The 24,885-nt window shown below is 41.8% G+C and overlaps 1 protein-coding gene across 1 annotated transcript in view; it reads left to right on the top strand.

Annotated features, from left to right (window-relative positions):
* Window positions 1–17,948: 17,948 nt before the first annotated feature.
* Window positions 17,949–24,885, top strand: part of CMSS1 (cms1 ribosomal small subunit homolog (yeast)) — a 373,543-nt gene continuing 366,606 nt past the window's right edge. Inside the window, exon 1 of the mRNA XM_025374769.1 lies at window positions 17,949–18,267. Coding sequence (XP_025230554.1) covers window positions 18,204–18,267 — 64 coding nt within the window. The 5' untranslated portion in view covers window positions 17,949–18,203. The remainder of the gene's footprint in view (window positions 18,268–24,885) is intronic.

Here is a 24,885-nt window from a genome sequence, read left to right on the forward strand (position 1 = left end):
TCCCTTGGCTCCAAATTTAGTCACATGACCACAAGAGGCTGTAAGGAAGTGTGGGAAATTGAATAGTCTATGTAACCATATGCCCAGCTAAAAATCAGGGGTTCTATTTTTAGTAGTATGGGAGAAGAGAGAATCCATATTAGGGAATAATTAGCTGCTGCATCTGCCACTTCCATTACAAAAGAAAAAATGGCCATGGACTTCTCTTTTCCCGTAAGAGACCAATCTTCAAATACTCCATTCTATTTCACTCTGCCACAAAAATAAGCCAAATATTTTGAGGGGAGATAGTGGTGAGTGGAGGTAAAGGGAAGAAGCAGACCTGTTTGAAGAGCCTAAGGGTCTTAGTAAGACCCTGAGAAGAATTATTTTGTGATGACTTACCAATCCCAGAATGATCATAACTTACCACGTCTAAAATATTACAAAGGGATTATTCAAATCATTCAATAAGCAAGTATGTACCACCAGTCTATGGCTGGTTAACTTACTTGTTTAAACCATCAGGCTACAACTTCCATTCCCATACAGCCCAGTTACTTTGGTTTTATTTCATAGCCAAATACACTTCCCTCACAGTCATCTTATTGGCATAGAGTGTTGTCACAAAAGTGAATGGAAGAATAGATAGAGGAAATAGAGGCAGGGAAGAATAAATGGTTAGAATTTGTAATGCTGAACAGCAGGGCAAATCTATCATCACTGTTACTAAATAAAGGAAATCAAAATATATATCTTATAATGGGTGTATAGTACCCCTTTATATTAAAACAGAACACAAATAAAGTAGCCCCTACTTGGTGCCTGATACTACTAAGCAATGTGAGGCATACAAAAGGACAGAAAACATAACTCTTCTCCTTAAAAAATTATCTTCTGGGCCAGGTGTGGTGGCTCACACCTGTAATCCCAGCACTTTAGGAGGCTTAGGCGGGCAGATCACGAGGTCAAGAGATCGAGACCATCCTGGCCAACCTGGTAAAACCCTGTCTCTACTAAAAATACAAAAATTAGCTGGGGGTGGTGGCACGCGCTTGTAATCCCAGTTACTCAGGAGGCTGAGGCAGGAGAATCGCTTGAACCCAGGAGGCAGAGGTTGCAGTGAGCTGAGACTGTGCCACTGCAGTCTAGCCTGGCACCAGAGCAAGACCGTGTTAAAAAAAAAAAAAATTATCTTCTGCTTGGAGGATATCAAGATGTTTGTTAAACAGTAAATTGATTTCCAAGAGCGGAGCCTGCACAGAGCAGGTGTTGTTGACTGGATTCATACGTGCTAGAGAAATTCAGAAAGAGAAAGACAGTTCCATGCCTCCCTCTTCCTGCGAATACCTTCTCTGACCTGTCTGCTGGTAAACTCCTCACCCTTCAGGGTCATTTTCTCCCCCACATCACCAACCTGCCTCACACATGCCTCTGTCCCTTCACTTTTTCTGCTTTGTAACTGAACCACTTGTCATCTTCCCTATTACAGTATAAGCTTCTGTGAGCAGGCTAGTTCTTTTATTTTTTCATCCACAGCCCATCATCGAGTAGTGGTCTAATACCAGGATGAGGAAAGAATGAATCCCTGAAGAATGCTGTGGGGTGAGGGGTGGGGGCAGGGAGTCCTAAACTGGATGTGAGTTTAGACCAAATGGCAGGAAACTCTCTTCTAGCTCATGTATTCAAGATTATGTAGAAGCTAACTGTGGGATAAAAATTTCAGATTGTTGGAGAGGTGATTTTTAAAGATATGTAGAATTTGGAGGGCGGGATCATGAAAATATCCCAAGAGAAACAGCTTCTCCTCCTCTAATCGAGAGGAGAAAACTAAGTGTGTATGTGTATGTGTCTTGAGTGGCAGGCAGAAAGGAAGTTGAGCTCAGGGAAACGGTCTGACTAGATCAGAGCATCTACCCAAGGACTAGTAAAGGAAATTAATTTAATAACTAAAGGAAGGTCAGTCAAGTGACACAGCGCTTCACATACAGGGAAGATACATTTCTATTTTTGATATGCAATAAGACCCAGTAGGTCTTTAAGTGGGAAAATGGTATAAAAATAGGTATTTTAGAAAAATTATTTTGATGACGCTATGAAGCTGACACTGAAGAAGGCAGGTTACACGTATTAAAACCAATTATGGGACCAGACCATCTTTTATGCAGAAATGAAATATTGGGTGATGGTGAAGGACCCTAAATAGACCTTGCAAGTGAGGAGGTAGAAGAAGGTAGGTTCAGGTGTCAGGGTTTAAGGGCTGCAGGACAATGAAGCTGTTTCAGGGCCTCAGAACTGGGATGATGAAGAATGGAAAAACTGAAGAGCTAGCTGAAAGACTGAATTGAACTTGGGGACAATACTAGATGGCCTTATAAGACAGAAGGAAGCTTGGCCCCAAAAGAAGGAAACTTGGCCCCAAATGGCAGTTTCCTCCCATTGACAAACTTGGAAAATAGGGATGGTGCCATCAACAGAAGTGGGTAGGCCATTAGTAGAACCCATGCCAGGCAGGATACAGGGGAAGACACCCAGTTTGCTTATAGACTTGTTGAATCTGACCTGATGGTGGGTTTTTTAATTTGCTAGGGCCACCATTCATGAAGTGCCACACACTGGGTAGGCTTAAATAACATACTTTATCACAGTCCTGGGGCTAGAAGTTCAAGATCAAGGTGTCAGCAGGGTTGGTTTCTTCTGAGGCCTCTCTCTTTGGCTCACAGATGGTCATCATTTATCTATGTCTTCACATAATCTTCCCCCTATCTGTGTCCTAATTTCTGCTTTTTATAAAGACATCAGTCATACTGGATTAGGGTTTACCTTTGTGACCTCCTCTTAACTTAATTACTTAAAGGCTCTATTTCCATATACATCACATTCTGAGGTCCTGAGGTCCTGCAGATTAGGACTTCAACATGTGCATTCTGGGGGACACAATTCAGTCGGTAACAGTGGAAGATGCCTGTGCTCCAAAGATGTGTTTTTGGCAGGAAGATGAAAGGTAGAACTGTGAGCCTGGGGAGAGGTCTCGTGGCCTCTTGTAATAAGAGGGAGAAAAAAGACTAACCTGTAATTAGTAACACCATTTGCAGAACAAAATAAATTGCTTTACAATTTTCTTCTTTATGTACTGCAAGAAGTTAGTTTAACACATCATTTCATCAAAGATACAGCAAAGATAAACATCATCCAAATACATATGAAATTACAAGGCATTCCAAACATACAGAGCCAACATAGAGTTGAAACGAATCATGTCTTATTATATTTTGGGAGTTTCTCCCCTTAATGGTTCTTGTGACCATTAAAATGCAAATGTTCATGCTCATTCCATATCCTGAATAACAAAAATATCTCTGAAGTAGCCTTAGGATTATCTTTTAACAGAGAGTTGCACAGAATTTTGGATATTTTCTTTCATTTTACAGAACCAATACTTGTGTTTAGACAAATTTCATTCTCAAACAACTTATTCTTTATGAGTCAAAATCATCTCATAATGTGTCTTATTATTAGAAAAAAAAATTTTTTTGCTAATTCCTAAGGATACATGTAATGGAATTTAAATCAAAGTGGGACATATCATCTCACTTTTACAAGTTATTCAGAAGCTTCTTGTGTGTGTTACTGAAACACTGGACCATCTAATCAAATTTTCCTTAGACACATCCAGAACCTTTCCAGAAACTTTTTGCTTTGCTATCTTACTGTAAGTAAAAATAGATTTGTATTAGAATCAAAGACACTTCTAAATTAAAGTTTATAAATCTTGAGGACATCTACATTTCACATGGCTTATTAAAACCATCACAACCTAAAAATTAATTTTGTAATAAGCACAGCCAAGTCAGTTCTCATCTGACAAGTGAGTGGCTGGCAGCAATTTTCACATCTGCTCTTCATTCGTGGGATGAGAGACACAAGGGAAAAGCTGATGTAACACTGACGACTCTCCGCTTGCATACTACTAATAATAGTCATCTTTCCTCAGCAAAGATGATGCTGTCCTTGCTATTTATTCTGCCAAACAAGACTCAAAATAAAAAAAAAAAAAATGTTAGGAGAGGGTTCTAGGGCCAAACCAAAAGAGAACAAATCTCAGAGCCTCTGTTCACCAGCTATGATACCTTAAGCCAATTACTTAACCTCTTTAAACTTCAATTTTTGCATTTATAAGATAGTAAATGATAACACTGAGTATCTTCTACAATAGTTGGAAAGGGAGGTGAAGTACTAGGGTGTGGTATGGAGGGTGTATTAGTCCATTCTCTCACTGCTACAAAGAAATACCTCTGACTGGGTGATTTATTATGTATTTATGTATTTATTTATTTATTTATTTTTGAGACAGGGTCTCACTCTGTTGCCCTGGCTGAAGTACAGTAGTGCAATTATAACTCACTGCAGCCTCGAACTCCTGGGCTCAAGCAATCCTCCTGCCTCAGCCTCCCAAGTAGCTGGGACTACAGGCACATACCATCATGCCTGGCTAGAGACTGGGTAATTTATAAACAAAAGTTTAATTGACTCACAGTTCCACAGGCTGTATAGGAAGCATGGCAGCATTTGCTTCTGGGGAGGCCTCAGGAAGCTTTTACTCATGGTGGAAGGCAAAAGTCAGAGCAGGCATCTTCTCATGGCTGGAGCAGGAGGAAGAGAGAAAGTGGGGAGGTGCTACACACTTTAAAACAACCAGATCTCATGAGAACTCACTCATTCACTATCATGAGAACCACTGCATGGGGACAGTGCTAAAACATTTACGAAAAACGGCCTCCATGATCCAATCACCTCTCACACCCCACCTCCCACACTGGTGCTACATTTTGACATAAGATTTGGGTGGGGACAGAGATCCGAATCCTATCATTCCACCCTTGGCCCCTCCCAAATCTCATGTCCTTCTCACATTGCAAAATCCAATCATGCCTTCCCAACACCTCCCCAAAGTCTTAACTCATTCCAGTGTTAACTCGAAAGTCTAAAGCCCAAAGTCTCATCTGAGACAAAGCTAGCCCCTTCCACCTATGAGCCTATAAAATAAAAAACAAGTTAGTTACTTCCAAGATACAATGGAGGTATAGGCATTGGGTAAATACTCCCATTCCAAAAGGGAGAAATTGGTCAAAATAAATGGACTAGAGGCCCCATGCAAGTCTGAAACTCAGTAGGGCAGTCCTGAAATCTTAAAGCTCCAAAACAATCTCCTTTGACTCCATGTCTCACATCCAGGGCACACTGATGCAAGGGGTGGGCTCCCAAGATCTTGGGCAGTTCCACCCCTACAGCTTTGCAGGGTTCAGCTCCCAGAGCTGCTCTCAAAGGCCGATGTTGAGTGCTTGTGGCTCTTCCAGGCAACAAGTGCAAGCTGTTAGTGTATCTACCATTCCAGACACTGGAGGACAGTGGCCCTCTTCTCACAGCTCCACTAGGCAATGCTGGAGCTGGAATGGCTGGGATGCAGGGAGCAGTGTCCCAAGCCTGCACAGGGTAGTGGGGTTCTGAGTGTGGCCCACAAAACTATTCTGTCCTCCTAGGCCTCCAGGCCTGTGATGGGAGGGGCTGCCACAAAGATCTCTGAAATGCCTTGGAGGCATTTTCCCCATTGTCATGACTATCAGCATGTGCTTTCCTTTTAGTTATACAAATTTCTGCAGCCAGCCTGAATTGTTCCCCTGAAAATAGGCTTTTCTTTTCTACCACATGACTGGGTTGCAAATTTTTCAAATGTTTATGTTCTGCTTCCCCTTTAAATGTAAGTTCTAGTTTTATGTCCTTGCTTTGCTCACACATTATTAGCATAGGTTGTTAGAAGCAGCCAGGCCACATCTTCAACACTTTGCTGCTTAGAAATTTCTTCTACTGATACCCTAAATCATCACTCTCAAGTTCAAAGTTCCACAGATCCCTAGGGCAGGGGTAAAATACCACCAGGTTCTTTGCTAACACATAACAAAAATAACCTTTGCTCCAGTTCCCAATAAGTTTCTCACTTTCATCTGAGATCTCGTTACCCTGGACCTCATTGTCCATATCATTAACAGCATTTTGGTCATAATAGTTTAACAAGTCTCCGGGAAGTTCCAAATATTCCCTCATCTTCCTGTCTTCTTCTGAGCCCACCAAATTGTCCAAACCTCTGCCTGCTACCCAGTTCCAAAGCCGACTCCACATTTTCAGGTGTCTTTATAGCAATGCCCTACTCTTCAGTACCAATTTTCTGAATTAGTCTGTTCTTGCACTGCTATCAAGAAATACCTGAGACTGGGTAATCTACAAAGAAAAGAGATTTAATTGATTCACAGTTCTGCAGGCTGTACAGAAGCATTAGGGTATCAGCTTCTGGCAAGGCCTCAGGGATCTCCCAGAGGGGTAACAATTGCTACCATTTAGTGACTGCCAACCATGTGCCACAAACTGCTTTAAATGTTTTTATGTATTGACTTAGTTACTCCTCATAATAACTCTATTTAATCAGCTCCATTTTACAGCTAAAGAAATGAAGGCACTGGGCATGGTGGCTCACACTGGTAATCTCAGCACTTTGGCAGGTTACCAAGGCATAAGGATCACCTGAGCCCTGGAGTTTGAGACCAGCGTGGGTAACACAGTGAGATCCTGTCTCTACAAAAATATATTTAAAAATTAGCCAGTGTGGTGTTGCGCACCTGTAGTACCAGCTACTTAGGAGGCTGGGGAGGAAGGATCCCTTGAGCCTGGGAATTCAAGCCTTTAGTGAGCTATGATTGTGCCTGCACTCAAGCCTAGGTGACAGAGTGAGACCTTGGAAAAAGAAAAAAAAAGAAGGAGAGAGACAGAGAGAGGGAGAGAGGGAGACAGAGAGAGAGAGAGAGAGAGAGAAGAAAAGAATAGAAAAGAAAAGAAAAGAAAAGAAAAGAAAGAGAAAAGAAAAGAATCAGTGATATAGTAACTTGTCCAAGATCTAATAAATGACAATGCCAGGATTTTAATGCATATATCCGGCTTCATAGTCCACACTCTCAGGTATTATGCCAGATTGCCTCCTCAAGGAAGGAGACAAACGTTCTTAGCTATCTAAGAAGCAAACAACTGCCAGTGAGGGTTCAGGAAATGACAGGGCTCTCAGTCGTTTCTTGATTATTATGCTTACCAGAGACAACAGAAATAGTCAGTTGCAAAAAGACTATGGCAGATGTTACGGTGACATTCCCATCCCTTAGAATATATAAAGGCAGCAGGCTTTGAAAAGGAAAGGGACCTACCTCACACTTATTAGGAAGACTAGTATCAAAACAAACAAAAACCAGATAATAACAAGTGTTGGCAAGGATGTGGAGAAACTGGAACCCTTGTGCACTGCTGCCGGGGAATGTAAAACTGGACCACTATGAAACAGTATGGTAGTTTCTCAAAAAAATTAAAAATCAAGTTACTATATGATAAGCATTTCTACTTTTGGGTATATACCCAGAAAAATTGAAAGCATGAACTCAGACATACATGTGTATATTCATGTTCATAGCAGCATTATTCACAATATCTAAAAGGTGGAATTAACCCAAGTGGCCACTAATAGATGAATGAATAAACAAAATGTGTCTTATAATGCAAAGGACTATTGTTCAGCCTTAAAAAGGAAGAAAATTTTGACACATGCTATAAAATGGACGAACCTTGAGGACATCACGCCAGTCACAAAAGAACAAATATTGTATGACTGTACTTATATGCAGTACCCAGATTAGTCAAATTCATAGAGGTAACAAATAGAATGGTGGTTGCCAGTGGCTGGAGTGAGGGGAGTTTTTGTATAATGGGCACAGAGTTTCAGTTTTGCAAAATAAAAAGAGTTCTGAGGATGAATGGTGGTGATGGTTGCACAACAATGTGAAGGTACTTAATGCCACTGAACTAAACTGTACTTAATATACTTAAAAATGGTTAAGATAATACATTTTATATTATGTATCATTTACAATTTCAAAAAATGATGTTAAAAAGTTAAACTAAAGGTGAACTATTTGTCAATAGGAATAAACCATAGGAGGCAATTGGAAATGACTTCTAGCAGCCTCCCTTACCTCCAAGTTCACTGCACTTCTCACCAAATGCACCAGGGGCCTAAGCAGCAGCATTTTGGTGGCCCAAAAACCACAAGTCCCAGCTCTCCCAGGAAAGCTTCTGCAGACCATCATGGAAACTCCCACTTTCTGTGCCTCCTCTACTTCAGTGGATGTTACCTTGTAGAGACCTTAAGACCTGGCTGCTGGATGCAGATGCTCTGCCTTCACCCATTAACTTCGAAGTACAAACCCAGATGACTGGATTTCTTTTTCCTCAGGCCCAAATATGCAATCTGCATGCCAATTCTCTCATTACACAAGCAAAGTTAATAATCAGGTTTTTCTTCACCTAAATGAGAGGATCTTTACAGAGCCCATACATACTCAAGATATAAGATTAGAAAAAGGAAACTTTAATTCAGCCATCTGACCTCAGCAGGCCCGGTCTGGAGAAGGAAGGAAAATCCACTGCCAATCTAGGCAGGGACCAATAAAGGAATATGGTTTTGGCAGCTTGCGGGTCCCTAAGAAACAAGGTCTCCCTCTCGTGGCCATGATAGAAACAGCAGTTCAACAAGCGGGTTTCAGCCAAATTTTTTCTCACAGGAATTCTGTTATGTCAGGCATTCAGAGAGGTCATAGTGGGAATGGCTAGCCTCTGCTTCATGAAGTCTTGGACCACAGCTTGGGATCAATCAACAGCTGATGACTGGAATCACCTGGAGGAATCTTTATTTATAGGTCTGGCTGTAGGTGCTGCCCGTCAGCAGGGACCTTAGCTGAGCTGTGGGCCAGAATACCTACACGTGTTCTTTCCACAGGGTTTCTCTGTGTGGGCTACTTTGAGCTTTCTCACAGAGTGATGCCTGGGTTCCAAGTGAGCATCCCAAGGGAGCAAGGTGGAAATGCGCAGAATTTTGGGGATCTAGCTTCAGAAGTCACACAACATCATTTCTACCACATTCTCTTGGTTAACATGATAAAGTTCTGCCCAGGTTCAAGGAAAGGGAACACAGATCCCCCCACTCAGTGGGAGAATGGTCAAGGTCAGATTGCAAGAAGAGTATGTGAGATGGAGGATATTGGCGGCCATCTTTGAAAAATACAATCTATCACATTGTCTACCTGGTTAGTCAGTGCTTCACTTGTAGTGGATACTCTCTGGTGGACACACACATGTGCCACAAAGATACACACACTTTGTGCCCACTCCTTTAGGTCCTTCACAGGCCTCTTCCTCAGGTCTCTTTATTACTGAACTTCAAATATTCTACCTTAGAGACCTTTCACCCAATCAACTATACCATTCACTGTTGCTCAAGCCCCTACATTTATACTGACCTCAGACTATTTTCTCCATTCAAAGGAGATGAATGCATGTATTGAAGCTCTGCCCACCAGGATTCTGTTCATTTCTGTCCTTTAGGGTTCCTCCCTGAGTGGGACCACAGTGCAGTAGCAATCCATTTTCAGTTCTACCAACATACCAAGCTTAACCAGTTTTGAGTATTTTCCTCCAACATTATCAGCTAGTCATAGAGAATAACCCAGAGGACATAGGTGTGAGCTGAGAAACACAAAAGGCAAGGAGCTCTGGGCCATCTGTTCATGTATCTTGTGACTATTGGACTTGCTTAGATGTGCTCCCATGTATACCATTTCTGTTGTTCAGTGGATTGTTGCTGTGAGCACCCAACCTTACAATAGCCAGTTCCTGAAGGGCAGTTCTGGTCATATAATCATTTGATGGTCCATAGTCAAGTGCCTGCTTCTGCTAGGACTCAACATTTTGCTCACAGTTGCTTTTCAAATGGTTTGGCTGAAGAAGGCAAAGCTGTACTAGAAAACCCTTGAGGCAGGCACCATGATTCTCTCTTTAGGATCTGCCAGAGATTCCATACAGCATCATTATCTATCACCCAGCACCTTTGGATCTGCCACGTCATTATGGCCTGAGTGGCAGGGCTGCTTGTGCCGTAGCCTAGACTTGCTGCTGAGCACTCCCTTCTCTTGACCCTACGCAAAAATGGCAGCCTTTTGAGTCACCCGATAAATGAGTAAGAACACTATTTCCAAATGTGGCATAGGCTATCTGCACAAAATACTGTTTCTCTTAGTGGAAGATGAGAGATACAAAAAATTTTCCTTTACATTGAAGGGGATTCCCAGGTATGCCTCAGATCACCAAACTCCTAAAAATATAATCATTGTTCCAGGTGCCTGAACATTTGTAATTTCTCTCACCCTTTAGCATGCATGTATTTTACTAGGGCATCCAGAATACTTGCCATTACCTGCTGTCTAGATCCAATTAACACTATGTCATCAATACAATGGATCAATGTTTTGTTTTGAGAAAAAAACAGAGTCTTTTTGAACTATATGATGATGGAGAGCAGGAGAGTTAACCAGCCCTGAGAATGTTAACAGAAAAATATCCACAGCCTTGAGTTAATCTGAACTCAATCTGCCCAGGTGAATACAATTGCTTTTGATCTTCTTTCCTCACAGATTGGACTGAACATATTTGCTAGATCAAAATCACATATGAAGTGCTAGCGGCGGTGTTAATCGATTCAACCAAAAATACATTATCTGTTATAGCTTCTCTGATTAGGGATATCATTTGATTCAGTTTACAGTAGTCTACTATTATTTGCCATGGTCCACCTGGCTTCGAAGGGATCATATTGGTTAACTGAACTCCTTAGTCACCATTACTCTTTCAAGTTGGCATTAATCTCTGCAATTTCACTGGAATGAGGTATGGCCTCTGATTTATTATCTTTGCCAAGGAGTAAGGGAGAGGGATACAGTTTCAGGGACTTCCACTAGGCCCTTCCTACCATAATGGTTCATACTTGTTTGGTCAGAGGACCAATGTAATGGTTTTATTAGCTGCTATCACAATTATGCACATGGCAACTGGGGAATGACCATAAGTTTATGCACCCATGACAGCCAGTGTGAAACAGATTAGAAAACGTATCCTATCACCCAGCCACCGCATGCCCCATTCTAAAAGGGGTTTATGGTGCACCTTAGATTCCCTGGTATTGATGTAGTTCACCCTGTATCTGACAGCCCTTGAAAGAGCTAGGAATTCCCAATTTCTCCAGTGTATGGTTCCTCTGAAAAAATGCCCATAGGTTCCTGTGGAAAAAGTATGGGTAAACACCATATATATTTGTGGTGTTGCAGGGGGTCTTCCTCAGGGGGATCCAGATTCTTTTTAATTGATGAGCTCTGGGTTTCCAAACTGGCTCACATCTGGAAACCCGTCCAGAGATCATACTATTCCATTTTGGCAGTTGACATGTGCCTTCTGTTCACCAGCTCAAGTTCACTGTTATTGCTGTTATATAATTCAATCAACACTTTCATTAGCTTTCTACCTATCTTGCCCCTAAAAATATCATAGTCTATGGAACACCACAGATACCCTGAATATCAAGGACCTCTGACTGTAATTACATCCATTTTGCTTCCGATGATTCCGCGCTGCCAAATGCCTTTGCTATTCTAGGATTCTATGGTACCTATTGATACTAGAGCATCTCCTGCTGTCATTCCTAGCCTGCACAGGACAGTCGCCATTAAGACTCTCAGCCAAGTTGGTGCTCAATCACTACTGCAATCTTATTGCTTTAGCAGAAAGATTGTCCTCTGGCCCTCCCAGGGGACACAGTGAGCTGACAGGTTCTTTGGTCTTAAAAAACAAATACATTCTAAAAAAAAGTCCAGGGCTCTGAGTCTTCTGACTCTTTCCCTAATAACTTGCCAAGGCAGTTCTGACGTCTCCATCTCATTTACCATACATCACCACTGTGCCTAAGCTTCAAGTTACCTCACAAAATTGTTGGTTCTTGCTGACATAGAGAAAACCTATAGCTTTTCTCATGAATAAGTAATTTTCTCCTGTAGTAAGCACTATACTTTCCACTCCATCTATGTTGAGATTTAACGCTAGTTCTTGGTGAAGAGGAAATTTAGAGAGGTGAAAGCAGATCTTAACAAAAGCATCATGTTTGTGAGGTGCTCAGAGACGGAAGCTATCAGCATGATGGAAATGGTCAATCACAGCTGCAGAGGAGCTCAGACACGGGTCAAAGGAAAATGGAGCAGGTTATCAACAGTATTGCCTCAAAGTCATAATGAAAGAAGAGGGTGGTATTTAAAAAAAGAGGATTTTAATAGAATCCAAATCTTTACATACATACAAATACATGTAAATCTTTACATACACATACAAATCTTTCCAGGAAATTCCACCAAGCAACCAGAATTGAGAACCATTGTCCTAAATTATTGGATTTCAAAATTCATGGAGAAAATAGAAGTCACAAGACAGGAATAGCTTCATCGTCCTGCCATCTCAGGAATCTTCTTAAAATGAAGTGACCCTGCTTCTATCAGATGGCATCTCCTGCATGTGTCTCTGAATTTCCATCTGTTTCCCCTTTGCAAGAACCTGACTCTTGCAATTATCCCCCTTTCCTTGACTCTCAGCAGTGCACCCTTGTCTCTGGACTACTCTTCTCTCTTGATTCGAAGGGATCATATTTGCCTTGCTCTCTTCTTCCCTCTGACTATTTTCTCCTGGCTCTTTGGCCTCTCCTCCTCCACTTGACATCTAAATAGTGGAAGCCCAGGAACTCTTTTCTGCTCTCTACACTGTCTCCCTAAGTAATCTCATCCAGTCCCACTTCTCTTCATTTCCATTTCTACTATCAAATTCCAAGACACTGCTATCTCGCTTTGATGACTGCAAGAGCCTCCAACCCAGTCTTTCTGTTTGTACTATTCCTACACATTACCCAGCTTAAAAAACATAAGCAGATCTCACAGCCTAAAAATTGCCCAATGGTTTCCTGCTTGAAATCCTTATGATTGCTGAGAGGCTCTTTCAGGTATGGCCCCCATCTACTTCTCCATCCTCATCTCTTGCCACAGTCCTCCACTAACCCTCCCACCTAGGTCCCAATTGCTATGTAGTTCCTTTATAGCACTTTTATCTTTTAGCTGAACTTATCATTTTTATCTGAATTTATTCATTTACTTGTTTTTTGTCTATTTTGTCCTTATTGTTTATGGTCTGTTTTGTCCTTGTCTAATGCCTACCTCATCATTTTATCCCCTAAACTGTTCCCTCCTCCTTTTACTACTCCCATCTATGATGTTATTTTATTTTATTTTATTTTATTTTATTTAGTTTTTAAGATATGAACCTATAGATTTTTTTGACTTCTGTTTTCCTCACCATCCTATTTCCAAAACATTAGCACAAATTGGTGGTAATGCTCCTCACTTTGGCTCTTCCTTTTTTTCTATACTATTGTTACCCTAGTCCAGTGAGTGTGGGTCATTTTGGGGACACAGACCACATTGAGAGTGCTGTGAAGGTCGTGGGGCAGATGGGAAATCACTTACTAGTAACTCAGCAAGTTACTTAATTCTCTGTGCCTTAGTTTCATCATCTACAAAATGGAAAGAAAAATGGTATAAACCTGGAGCAGATGCTTTTTATGCCCCTTTGCTCACTTTCAAATTGGCTCAGCCACGGAGGAAAGCTCTGGGCACACTGTCATCATCCCACCTCAAGTGAGCTGAAGTGTGACTGCTCTACTCTTCTGCCTCAGGGCTTTCTCCAACAGCCTGGGAATATCTGCCAATTCATATCCCTGGCAACAACCCTCACTCAATGGTGGATGACAGTCAGTGGTAAGTGTCCTAGCCTTCTGTCCTTTTGAAGATGCTATGTTGTCTGGGGTGTATACCCTGGGGTTCATTGATGTGCACCAGAAAAATTTAGGACCTGGGCACACACGAGGAGTTTAGGAGCATACGTTTAACAGGCAGAAGAGAAGAGAAAGAGGTCTCTTCTTTATATAGAGAAAGGGGTCTCCCTGTGGAAAAGACTGGCTGGTGGCAAATGTGCCGAATTTTCTAGTCCAGTTTGAGGAGGCGGTGTCTGATTTACATAGGGCTCATAGATTGGTTCGACCAGCTATGATGTTTACATAGCACATGGGGAAGGCCGGTCACTCCACCCTAATCTTATTATGCAAATGGACTTTCCAGTTGATCAGTGCCATCTTGTCTGCTCCTTGCAGTACACGTGGCTGGCAGAGATGGGAAGATGGAGGTGCCATTTGAACATGTCTAGTCCTTAGTTCCTGCCAGCATTCATTCGTGCAGGCTCCCAGCTTGCAGGCTGCTCTTTGTTAGAAAATGATTTGGGGCTGCTTTTCATTAAAAAGAAAAGCCTTACTGAGGACTCCCATACCCTTACAATCTATCTAAGTAATTTCTTCTTAACTCCTGTATCACTTTGTGAGGCTAATTCTGGGGTATATCCTATTTTTTTCAGAGGGTCTCCAACAGGATAAAGAGCCAGCTATTGTCTATATCAAAACCAGTTTAATATCAATCCTCCTTCCTTGTCTCACTCTCTCTGCCTTTATTCCTGCATCCAGGGATCACCTCCCAAATAAACTACTTGCACCTAAGCCTTTGTCACAGGCCCTGCTTTGAGGGGAATCCTAGGTAGGCAGTGATTTTATCAATTGGGGTCCTACCATGCAAAAGATGACCCATTTAAGTTGGAAAACTAAAAAGAATTTAGTAAGGGGAGTATTTCTGAACATGAGGTAGGGTTAGGGAAATGAAACATGGTGTAGAACCCCAGGACTAGTAATGGTGGGGAGCACTTACCACTCCTAAGTCTGAAGAGGCAAAGGCAATAAGTAGTTACTAGACTCGGAAGAAAGAATTGAGGAGAGCTGCTGAACTAGAGCTGTGGCCTTCAGTAAAGGGACCAGCATCAGGACTCAAGTGAGACAAGCATTCTCAGGTTGGTGTCAGTGTCAGCCTGAGAGTGACTGCCTCCTTAAATCTGGTGTCCTAGGCCTCTGCTTGCCTCACCCTAGTCCCAGCACAGCATCTCATGGAGTTATGATTAGATGAATTACGATATAAAAGGCATAGAGAGGTACCTAGAACATGCTATTGTTGATATTGTTACTACCATTATTGTCTACATGATGCAAAAGTTTGAATACATTATGAAGTACACTTATAGGCTGGGCTTATTGACTAAGAACCTCTGCACTGATTAAGACCTTTTCATTGTGTGGTGAACATTCGCAAAACAGCCTTCAAACTTTATCGCTCTCTTACTAATTCAGTTCTTGCCAACCTTTCACATCATGGCATCCACAGAAAATGGTGATATTTGTACAACACTAGAGTGAAGATGATGGTCCCCTCAACCTGAGGCAACTGCCCCAAGGTCACTGCTTCCTCCAAAGGCTGCGGGGTCGGTCTCCGGCCCACCCATGCCAGGTGGGAAGCTCTGCTCAAATCCATTATCCATCCTGCACAGTAATACCAATTTAGTTTTCCTAAAACAATACTTCTAGAATGTCCTTTGCCTCTAATAACAATGACAAAAATCCAGAATTCTTGGTCTGATACTCAAGATCAAGACATGGAGTTGGAAGAGACCACAGGAATCATGAAATTTCTCCCCTTTATTTTACAGACTCACAAAGAAAGGCCCAGTAAAGTTTAATAACCTATTCAAAGCAACATTCCAATCTTTCTGTCAAGGAACTATTATTTACCCTATCCATTTTTGCCCACAGACATCCATTGTCAAGTGCTACCTCCCAGTTCACCCCACTGGGAAATGAATGTTTCCTCCTTTAAACTCTGATAATACTTATTCAGATACTGAACAGTAGGAGGGAGCAGAAAAAGACCTAATAGTTATTTCAGCCTGAGCTTCCCTGTGTGAGATGATATGATCAGATACTGGAGAGTATGGTTTAACAATACACTGGTTTATAAACCAGGGTGCCTATTCACTAATAACCAATTCACTAATAACAAACAGAACAGAAAAGAATGCTACAACTTAGGTTGGCTATTCAGTATAATCTGGGGTCAGTAAACTTATTTCTGTAAAGTTAGAGCAAATACATGAGGGAATAAATAATAAATAGTACGTATGTGAGGGCTACAGTCTCTGCTGCCTATCTTTCTTTACCTTTTTTTTTTTGGTTGTTTTGTTCTGTTTCTTACAATGCTTTAAAAATGTAAAACATGGCTGAACACAGTGGCTTAGGCCTCTAGTACCAACACTTTGGGAGGCTGGAGTGGGAGGACTGCTTGAAGCCAGGTGTTTAAGACCAGCCTGGGCAGCAAAACGAAACACCGTCTCTACAAAAAAACCCAAAAAGAACATCAAAATAACCAAGCATGGTGGCACGTGCCTGTAGTCCCAGCTACTCGGGAGGCTGAGGCGAGGTGGAATATAATGTAAGACCATTCATAGTTCATGGTACTAAACAGGCATCAGTGCCCATTGATGCAAAAACGTTCCATAATTTAGTATTGCCAGACTTCTTTATTTATTTTTTATTTATTTATTTATTTTTTTTTTGAGATGGAGTTTCGCTTTTGTCAGCCAGGCTGGAGTGCAATGGCACCATCTCGGCTCACTGCAACCTCCACTTCTCGGGTTTAAGCGATTCTCCTGCCTCAGCCTCTCAAGTAGCTGGGATTACAGGTCCCCGCCACCACGCCCAGCTAATTTTTGTATTTTCAATAGAGATGGGTTTCGCCATTTTGGCCAGGCTGGTCTGGAACTCCTGACCTCAGGTGATCCACCCACCTAGGCCTCCCAAAGTGTTGGAATTACAGGCGTGAGCCACCGCGCCCCCGGCCCATACTTCTTAATTTTGTGATTTATTGCCTGAAAAACCGTCTCGCTGTGGTGTTTTTTGTATTTCCCAGATTAATAATCAGACTGAACATATTTTCATATTTATTAGCCATAGCACTTCCTCCTCCACACTGGCATTTCTTACCTTTCTTTTTCAATAATCTATTAATCACGAAAATCTCCTGTCATCTACATTTCTTCACAAAAGTCACATTGTTTTTGATCTTTATAGATTATTTTACATTTGCCATATTTATACATAATATCTTCCCTTTTGGGGCATTTAGAGTGTGCTGACAAAGTCTAGGCACCAATGCATTTATAAAACACCTACGAGTTGGGTGCACACGGGGTAATTTTCCACATATGGCTAATCCCGTCCTCATCAGATTAAGGTTCCCTGTCTTGTCATTTCTGAAGATGTATCCTATTAGAAGCCTAGCCCTTTATTCTTACACATTACACTTCCACTACTGTAGGGTGACATCTGAATGGACTCATCTTACTATTCCATGCATAGTACCAGGCACGTTGCGTGCTTTTAATACATTTTGTATAATATTTACCTCTGTGTTTGACGTCCTGAAAAATACCGTCCACAATTACTTCACAGGTAGCCCCAACACTTGGTGCCCAGCGCGTTTTCCTAGTCCCTCCCTGCCACTTCACGTTGGGAATGGGACAAGAGGCACTGTGGGTCTCTTATCTATAGTTACGAAGCAACGGGCTCCCTTATTACTTCGTTTCCCAAATAGGGGGTGGGATACACAACCGAGGGAGTACGGGCAAAACAACTTTCAGGTCTTTGGCCACGTGCGTCTTACTGTGGGCGAGCCTTTCCAGACCAATTACATTTTCTTTACTCATATTGCATAAATAGCAGAACTACATTTACTACAAAGGCCAGACATTCATGGTCATGGATCCTTGTCCATGTTATTCTAAGAGCAAACTGTACAAACACACAAACTCTGAAACACTGACGCAAAAGCGAAAACACACGCACGTGTTTGTGTCTTCTCCCGCGACCCAAGTTCTTTGAAACTGAGCGGAGAAAAATCGTCTTCGCATCGCGTCTCACACTTTCGACACAATCTTATCGGGAAATAGAACACCTAAACAAATATTTTTTAAATACATTTTTCAAAAATGATGACAATTCCTTTCATCTTATGTTCCTTTTTGTCTCTAAGCTTTGGAGAGATTTATTTTGCGTTTCCAAACTGCTTCTGCCTGTCGGCGCCTGTGTGGAAACTGCGACGAGTCTGGAAGTAGCTGCCGGAGAGGCGGGGCGGAGGTGTGACGTCATCGCCGCGGGGCGGAGGCGACAGTGTCTAGCCGGGGCTCCGCGTGTAGCTACGCCGACAGAACTGGCTTTGAGACAGCGTGATTCGCCGCAGCTGGCCGCCTCCCCGTGGTGTTCAGCCCACGTCGAGTCCTGAGCTGAGATGGCAGACGATCTCGGAGACGAGTGGTGGGAGAACCAGCCAACTGGAACAGACAGCAGCCCAGGTACCCACTCTGTGCCCGCGCTCCTACGGGGCCTCTCCCGGAGCCCTTCCGTGCGCCTCAGCCCTGATCGCTTCTGGCGGTCGCGGTGTCAGCCCGACAGGGGCGCGCACAGCCGTGGGAGCGCGCAAGCATCTCGGGGAAAGTGGTGCAAGAGACTTTTTAACACGTGAAACAGACAACGTGATATTAACTCAGATCTGTCTGCCAGCCAGGAAGGATCCTTTCCCAAGCTTTCTCTTTTCATTATTTCTTGAGAATGGATAAGACAGTTTTTGTGACGAGAAGCAACTTTGTGTGATGGGTAAGCGTGACCCATGAACTGCTTCAATTCAGGGTTACCCTTCAGACTGAGGTCAGAAGCAGGGGTTACTGCTTCAGACTGCTTCCATTCAAATCACGACTGCAGTATTCTGATACTGTTTAGCCTCCTTTTTCTCATGTGTAAAATAATGACAACAATAATGTCCACTTCATAAAGTTGTGAAGATTAAGTGAAGATAGTACAGTAATGCACTTTAGCACGGTGCTTGACATATAATAGATGTGCGGTAAATATAAGTTACTGTATTTCTTGTGGTCATGATCCTTATCATATAATTTGGAATATTAGAACTGGAAGGAGGCTTAAATAGAGATCATCCTTTGAACTCACTTATTTTACAGATGAGAAACGTAACCTAAAGATGTCAAGTAACTTGACAAGTTCACAAAGCTAACTCCTTTGAGAAACAATACTAGAATTCAATTAACACAATTTGAATAGTTTCTGCTATGCTTTGCTATGTTTACCAACTCCTGATGGGCATTTTATCCCCAAGTAGAGTAGCGTTAAGTAACCCCCCATGTCAGGCTGGCCTTGAACTTTTTAAGTTCCATCACACCTACCATGCAATTATTGGTTGGTTGGTTGGTTTTTATCACTCCTCAAGGTCTGTCTCTCTTCTCTACAAGAGAAGACAGGTCCAAAGTTGGATTCATACTTCTGTCATCCACAGGGCCCTGCACGTTAGACACTTGATACCTATTTGCTGCAAACAGTCTTGAAATACTAGTTGTGAAATATCCATTAAAAATAACCAACTTTAGTTGTTGCATTGTTTCCAGAAGTTCAAGCCTTCAGGTACAAACTAAGCAGATGTCATTTTTAGAAAGGTAGCCAATACAATATTTCCTTGATTAAACTTCCTGACTCTTTTGCAGCCCTGTGGTGTTCCACATTTACTTTAATAACTACCTCTCCCAACTCAGGTGTTAAAAAGCTCTATTTTATGATATGACTGAAGATGAATAGTGGCCATTTAAGAAATAGTTGAATTCTGTTTGAGTGGTAAAGGGGATCTCAATTCTTGGTTCTAGTCCTCACTAGCTGTGTGACTTTCAAGTTATTCATCCCTTGGAAGAAAGGCAATCAACATGTTTTGAGTATCTATTATGTGACAGATGTCTTCATAAATATGAATTGATTTAGCCTTCATAACATCCCTAAAAGTTAAGTATTCTCTTCGTTTGTATAGGTGGAGAAACAGAAAAATGTTAAGGCGTGTTCTTAGGAACACACATTGAAGAAGAGGTCTGGGAATAGTTAAGTGTGATTGATTTTGAAAGTCATACTTTTCCCACTACTACTATGTGACTTCTCTGGGCTTTTGTATCATAATCTGTAAAGAGCCCTTAAAGATCATCTTTTTTAGGGTTTTACCAACCAACAGTTTTAAACACTGAATCTAGTAAAACTTCAAATGGCTACAGCCTCCTTCATCTAAGTTGCCAGAATTCCCATGAAGACAATGTGTTGGAGTGCCTAAGATTACTCTACTTCTTAAATTCCTTCTAGCCATAAGACTAAGCTTTTTTTTTTTTTTTTGAAACACAGTCTCGCTCTTGTCCCCCAGGCTGGAGTGCAATGGCGTGATCTCAGCTCACTGCAAACTCCACCTCCCGGGTTCACGCAATTCTCCTGCCTCAGCCTCCCGAGTAGCTGGGATTACAGGAGTCTGCCATCACGCCTGGCTAATTTTTGTGTTTTTAGTAGAGACGGGGTTTCACCACGTTGGCCAGGCTGGTCTCGAACTCCTGACCTGAAGTGATCTGCCCGCATTGGCCTCCCAGAGTGCTGGGGTTACAGGTGTGAACCACCGCACCCGGCCAAGAGTAAGCTTTGAAAATTGCTGACATTAAATTTATCAGAGGCCTTTGCTTTGTTCGCTGCTCCTAAGCAAAGTAAGTATATGCATTTGTTTGAAATCTCCTTCAGTATTCACTGGCAATTTGCCTAACTGTAATCTGTACACTGTTTCTAATTCAAAAGGAATCACAGCTGAACCATTTCAGATTTCCTGATTCTTCTTATGTTGATGGGATCTAGCCTTGATCCTAGAGCACAAGGCTTATTTACCTGGCTGCCTTCTTGAAGTCTTAAGTTATTTGACAGGGATGTCAGATGTATTCAATTGTTATTTCAGCCTAAAATATGTGAATTATGTTTTGTTTCGAAAGTCGAAGGAGAAATAATATGTTAAATCACAGAAAGGAAAGATAGTTGTATTGGTGCTTTTATTCCTATTGTGGATTATGCTACTTGCCTATAAAAAAAAACATCTTTCGCTATCACGTGTTCCCACTTCACATCCATGGTAGCAAGGCAGTGGAACATTTCAGTCACTTACAAATACTTGTTGGTTATACATGGTTTATAACATCTAATGTAGCTGTCTGTTTGTTGTCTGTCTAAGGAACTGTACTATTTTTTGGCTGTTCTCTCGTCTTCTTAGATGTGGTATGTAACACAAAGTTTTTATGGCTCTTTAAAACCTGTCATTTTTGTGCTAGAGTCCTGCATTGCACTGGAGCTCACCATGGGTCCTGGCACTTAATTGGTGTTTGGTGGATGTTAGCAGAATAAATGTGTGTGTGTATGCATGTTACCTGCTACAGAGTATGTAGGTAGACATATAATTTCTCATCCAATCTAGAAACTTTTGTGAGTGGAAGGCTATGAATTTAGAATTTTGCAGGGACTCTCCTGGTCCTTAGGGGATGTCTAGTCACTCCGTTGGTGGCAACTGGAGTCATGACCCAACATAAGGCAGCTGGGAGTCGCAGTGCTGAGTGTGCAGCCCAGGATGCCTTAGGCATAAGATCCCAGGAATCATCTAATGACATCTTATATTTGATTTATTTCCTTATTCCCTGTAAACCTTCAGAAACTGTTTGAAGTGACTGATAGTAAGTAATACATTCAGTAGAATAATGATTTGAAAATATTAATGCTGAAATGAGTAGATACAATGCCTGAGATTTTAATGTAGTTGACCAGTCTGGGTACTTTCTCAGTGTGAAGGTGAAAACTGAGAGAATGTCAAATATAGCATGGATTTTGTGACTTATGGAAGGGAGTCGAGAGATTCTGCAGTTCAAAATGTCACTTGAGGGCCCGTCATCCCAGCACTTTGGGAGGCCGAGGCGGGCAGATCACCTGAGTCCAGGAATTCGAGACCAACCTGGCCAACATGGAGAAAACCTGTCTCTACTAAAAAGACAAAAATTAGCCAGGTGTGGTAGTAGGCACTTGTAGTCCCAGCTACCCAGGAGGCTGAAGCAGGAGAATCACTTGAACCCAGGAGGCAGAGCTTGCAGCAAGCCAAGATCGCACCACTGCACTCCAGCCTGTGCTACAGAGTGACACTCTGTCTCAAAAAAAAAAAAAAAAAGAAAAGAAAAAAGAAAATGTTACTCGATCATCTACTTACAGAAGATGAAGAGAATACTGATTGCTTTCCCTTTTTATTTCAATGATATACCTATTAAATTACCAAGTCGAGTACCCAGTAGGCAGCCAAGTATGTGAGTCTGGAGCTCCAGGGCCAGATCCAGGCTGAGATGCAGATTTAGGAATAACTGGCATACAGATAGCTTATTTTTAAAGAGCATGTTCTTAGCAGTCTGTAACATTGAGCCTCCATGTCTTTTAAGGAGGGTCTTTCATATGCTTCCCCAATTCATTCTGAATCTTTGATGCCATCTCTTCCCAAGCATCTAACTAGAAAACTGAAGTGTTAAGACACTTCTGTGTACAATGCCAGGAGACTGCAGGTGATAATACCAGCTTGCGGCCGGGCGCAGTGGCTCACACCTGTAATCCCTACACTTTGGGAGGCCGAGGCAGGTGGATCACCTGAGGTCAGGAGTTCAAGACAAGCCTGGCCAATGTGATGAAACCCTGTCTCTACTAAAAATGCAAAAAATTAGCTGGGCTTGGTGGCACGCGCCTGTAATCCCAGCTACTCAGGAGGCTGAGGCAGGAGAATTGCTTGAACCCAGGAGGCGGAGGTTGCAGTGAGCCGTGATTGTGCCACTGCACTCCAGCCTAGGCAATGAGAGCAAAACTCCGTCTCAAAATAATAATAATGATAATATACCAGCTGGCATTTGTTGAGCACTTACTACCTGCCAGATACTGTTTTCATTGTTTTACACGTTCTAGTTAATTTAATCTTCATAAGTACACCTGGGGTAGTTACTGTTGTTATCTTTGCTGATGAGGAAGTTGAGACACTGAGAAATTAAGTGATTTACCTAATACTATTTAATTTACTTTACCCAATACTATCTATTTAATTGGTAAATGGGGGAGCTGTGATTCATATGCAGGCAGTCTGAAACCAGAGCCCATGTGCTTATATTTCGTATTCTAATTATCAGTGGTAAGAATCTCATCTCTAAAGAAATAATCTGTTGTCGGTTTAAAGAGACTCATAATTTAGAAACTCTTTTGTTTATATATCATTATCAAATTGTGTCTGTTAGTCTTCCAAAGTTTACTCTTTTAAAGAACACTGGTTACTTGGAGCTACAAATAAGCAGCTTTTCCATTTGGGCTTTGAGAACCATTTCTGCCAGTAACTCAAACCTGATCCTGGAGCTCAAGGCTTAACATATATGGCTGCCTTCTTTAGATCTTTAGTTATTTAATAGGGATGTCAAATATAGACAAGACCCAGCTACTGAATTACTCTCCAAACCTGCTTTTTCTCCAGACTTTCCTGTCTCCATAAATTAAACCACCAACTACCTAATTTCACAAAGGCCTAGCAGTATTCTGATTTATTTATTTTTTTCACCCCTATATCTCATCCATCGAGTCCTGTTGTCACTACCTCCAAAACGTATCCTGAATCTTTCTTTGCGTTTTTCTTCTCTCTGCCTCCATTGGAGTATACGTTGCCTTAGCCACTGCAGTAAGCTTCTAACAGGGCTCAGAGTTTCTACCTTGTCCCCCACTCACCAGCTAAAGGTCTTTTTAAAAGAAGTCAGGCCACTCTCCTGCTTAAACCCTCCAATAGCTTTTTCCCTGGCACATAGAATGAAATTCAGATTACTTACCATGGCTGGTGGCCACCAGGTCTTCTACTATTTACTCCCCTATAGTTTATGCTGTCCCACCCACTCCAGCCTTCATTCTGTTCCTCAGTAGGCCACACTCATTCTGTCCTAGCCCTTTGCGTTAGCTGTTTCTTTTCCTTTCTGTCCTGTCCTTCTGATTGGCTGGTTTTCTTTTTTTTTTTTGAAATGGAGTCTCGCCCTGTCGCCCAGGCTGGAGTGCAGTGGCGTGATCTCAGCTCCTGGGTTCAAATGATTCTCCTGCCTAAGCCTTCCAAGTAGCTGGGATTACAGGCACCTGCCACCACTCCCAGCTAATTTTTGTATATTTAGTAGAGATGTGGTTTCACCATGTTGGCCAGTCTGGTCTCAAACTCCTGACCTCTTGATCCGCCCGCCTCAGCCTCCCAAAGTGCTGGGATTATAGGCATGAGCCACCAGGCCTGGCCAGCTGGCTCTGTCTTAACATTAAGTACTCAATTCAAACATCACCTACTCAGAGCGGCACTTCCTGATCAGGCAGTCTAGAGTAACTAGGTGCTCTGTTACATTATCACAATATCTATTAAATTATTATGTTATTGTAATCCTCAGCAGAGCCCTTAGCACCAACTACTATTTTTCCTTGTTAAATTATTACTTTTTCCCAACACTAGACTGTAAGAGCTCCATGTGAGTGGGTATTTTGTTTGTCTTGTTTGCTTTAGCTTCAGGGCCTAGAGTAGTATCTGGGTACAGAGTAGGCACTCATTAAGTATTTGTTAGTTAACTAATTAGTTCTTAATATTTCATAGTCACACCTTGAAGACCTCAACCTAGGAGATCTTTATCAGAAGGACCTCCATCTGCTAGCAGAGTTGTCAAACTCCTGTCCAGGCTTTTGACAGATTTGGCAAATGCCACTTTTCTCTTTTCAAAATTACATTAGTAGTCCTTGTAAAACTGTGTCTTACTAACATTTTATTGTAACCATATTTGGATTTAATTACATAAATTACCTTTGGAAAGAGGACAACAGACTCTTTGTAAATAAGTCTGTAATTTTTACTGGTGACAGCTTTTGTCACCTAGAATCTATGTGCTTATTCTTTTTGAGATTGCTGAAATGAGCTTTGTAAATATTTTCGTTGTAATATCATTTTATGGTATATTCTTCAAATTATATTGCTTTATCCATGCTGAATTCCTTCTGGAAATGGAGTAGGGGAGCACTTTGGATCTTTTCTTTAAACCCGAATA

Source organism: Theropithecus gelada, chromosome 2 (assembly GCF_003255815.1).
Source record: "Theropithecus gelada isolate Dixy chromosome 2, Tgel_1.0, whole genome shotgun sequence".
Lineage (NCBI taxonomy): Eukaryota > Metazoa > Chordata > Mammalia > Primates > Cercopithecidae > Theropithecus > Theropithecus gelada.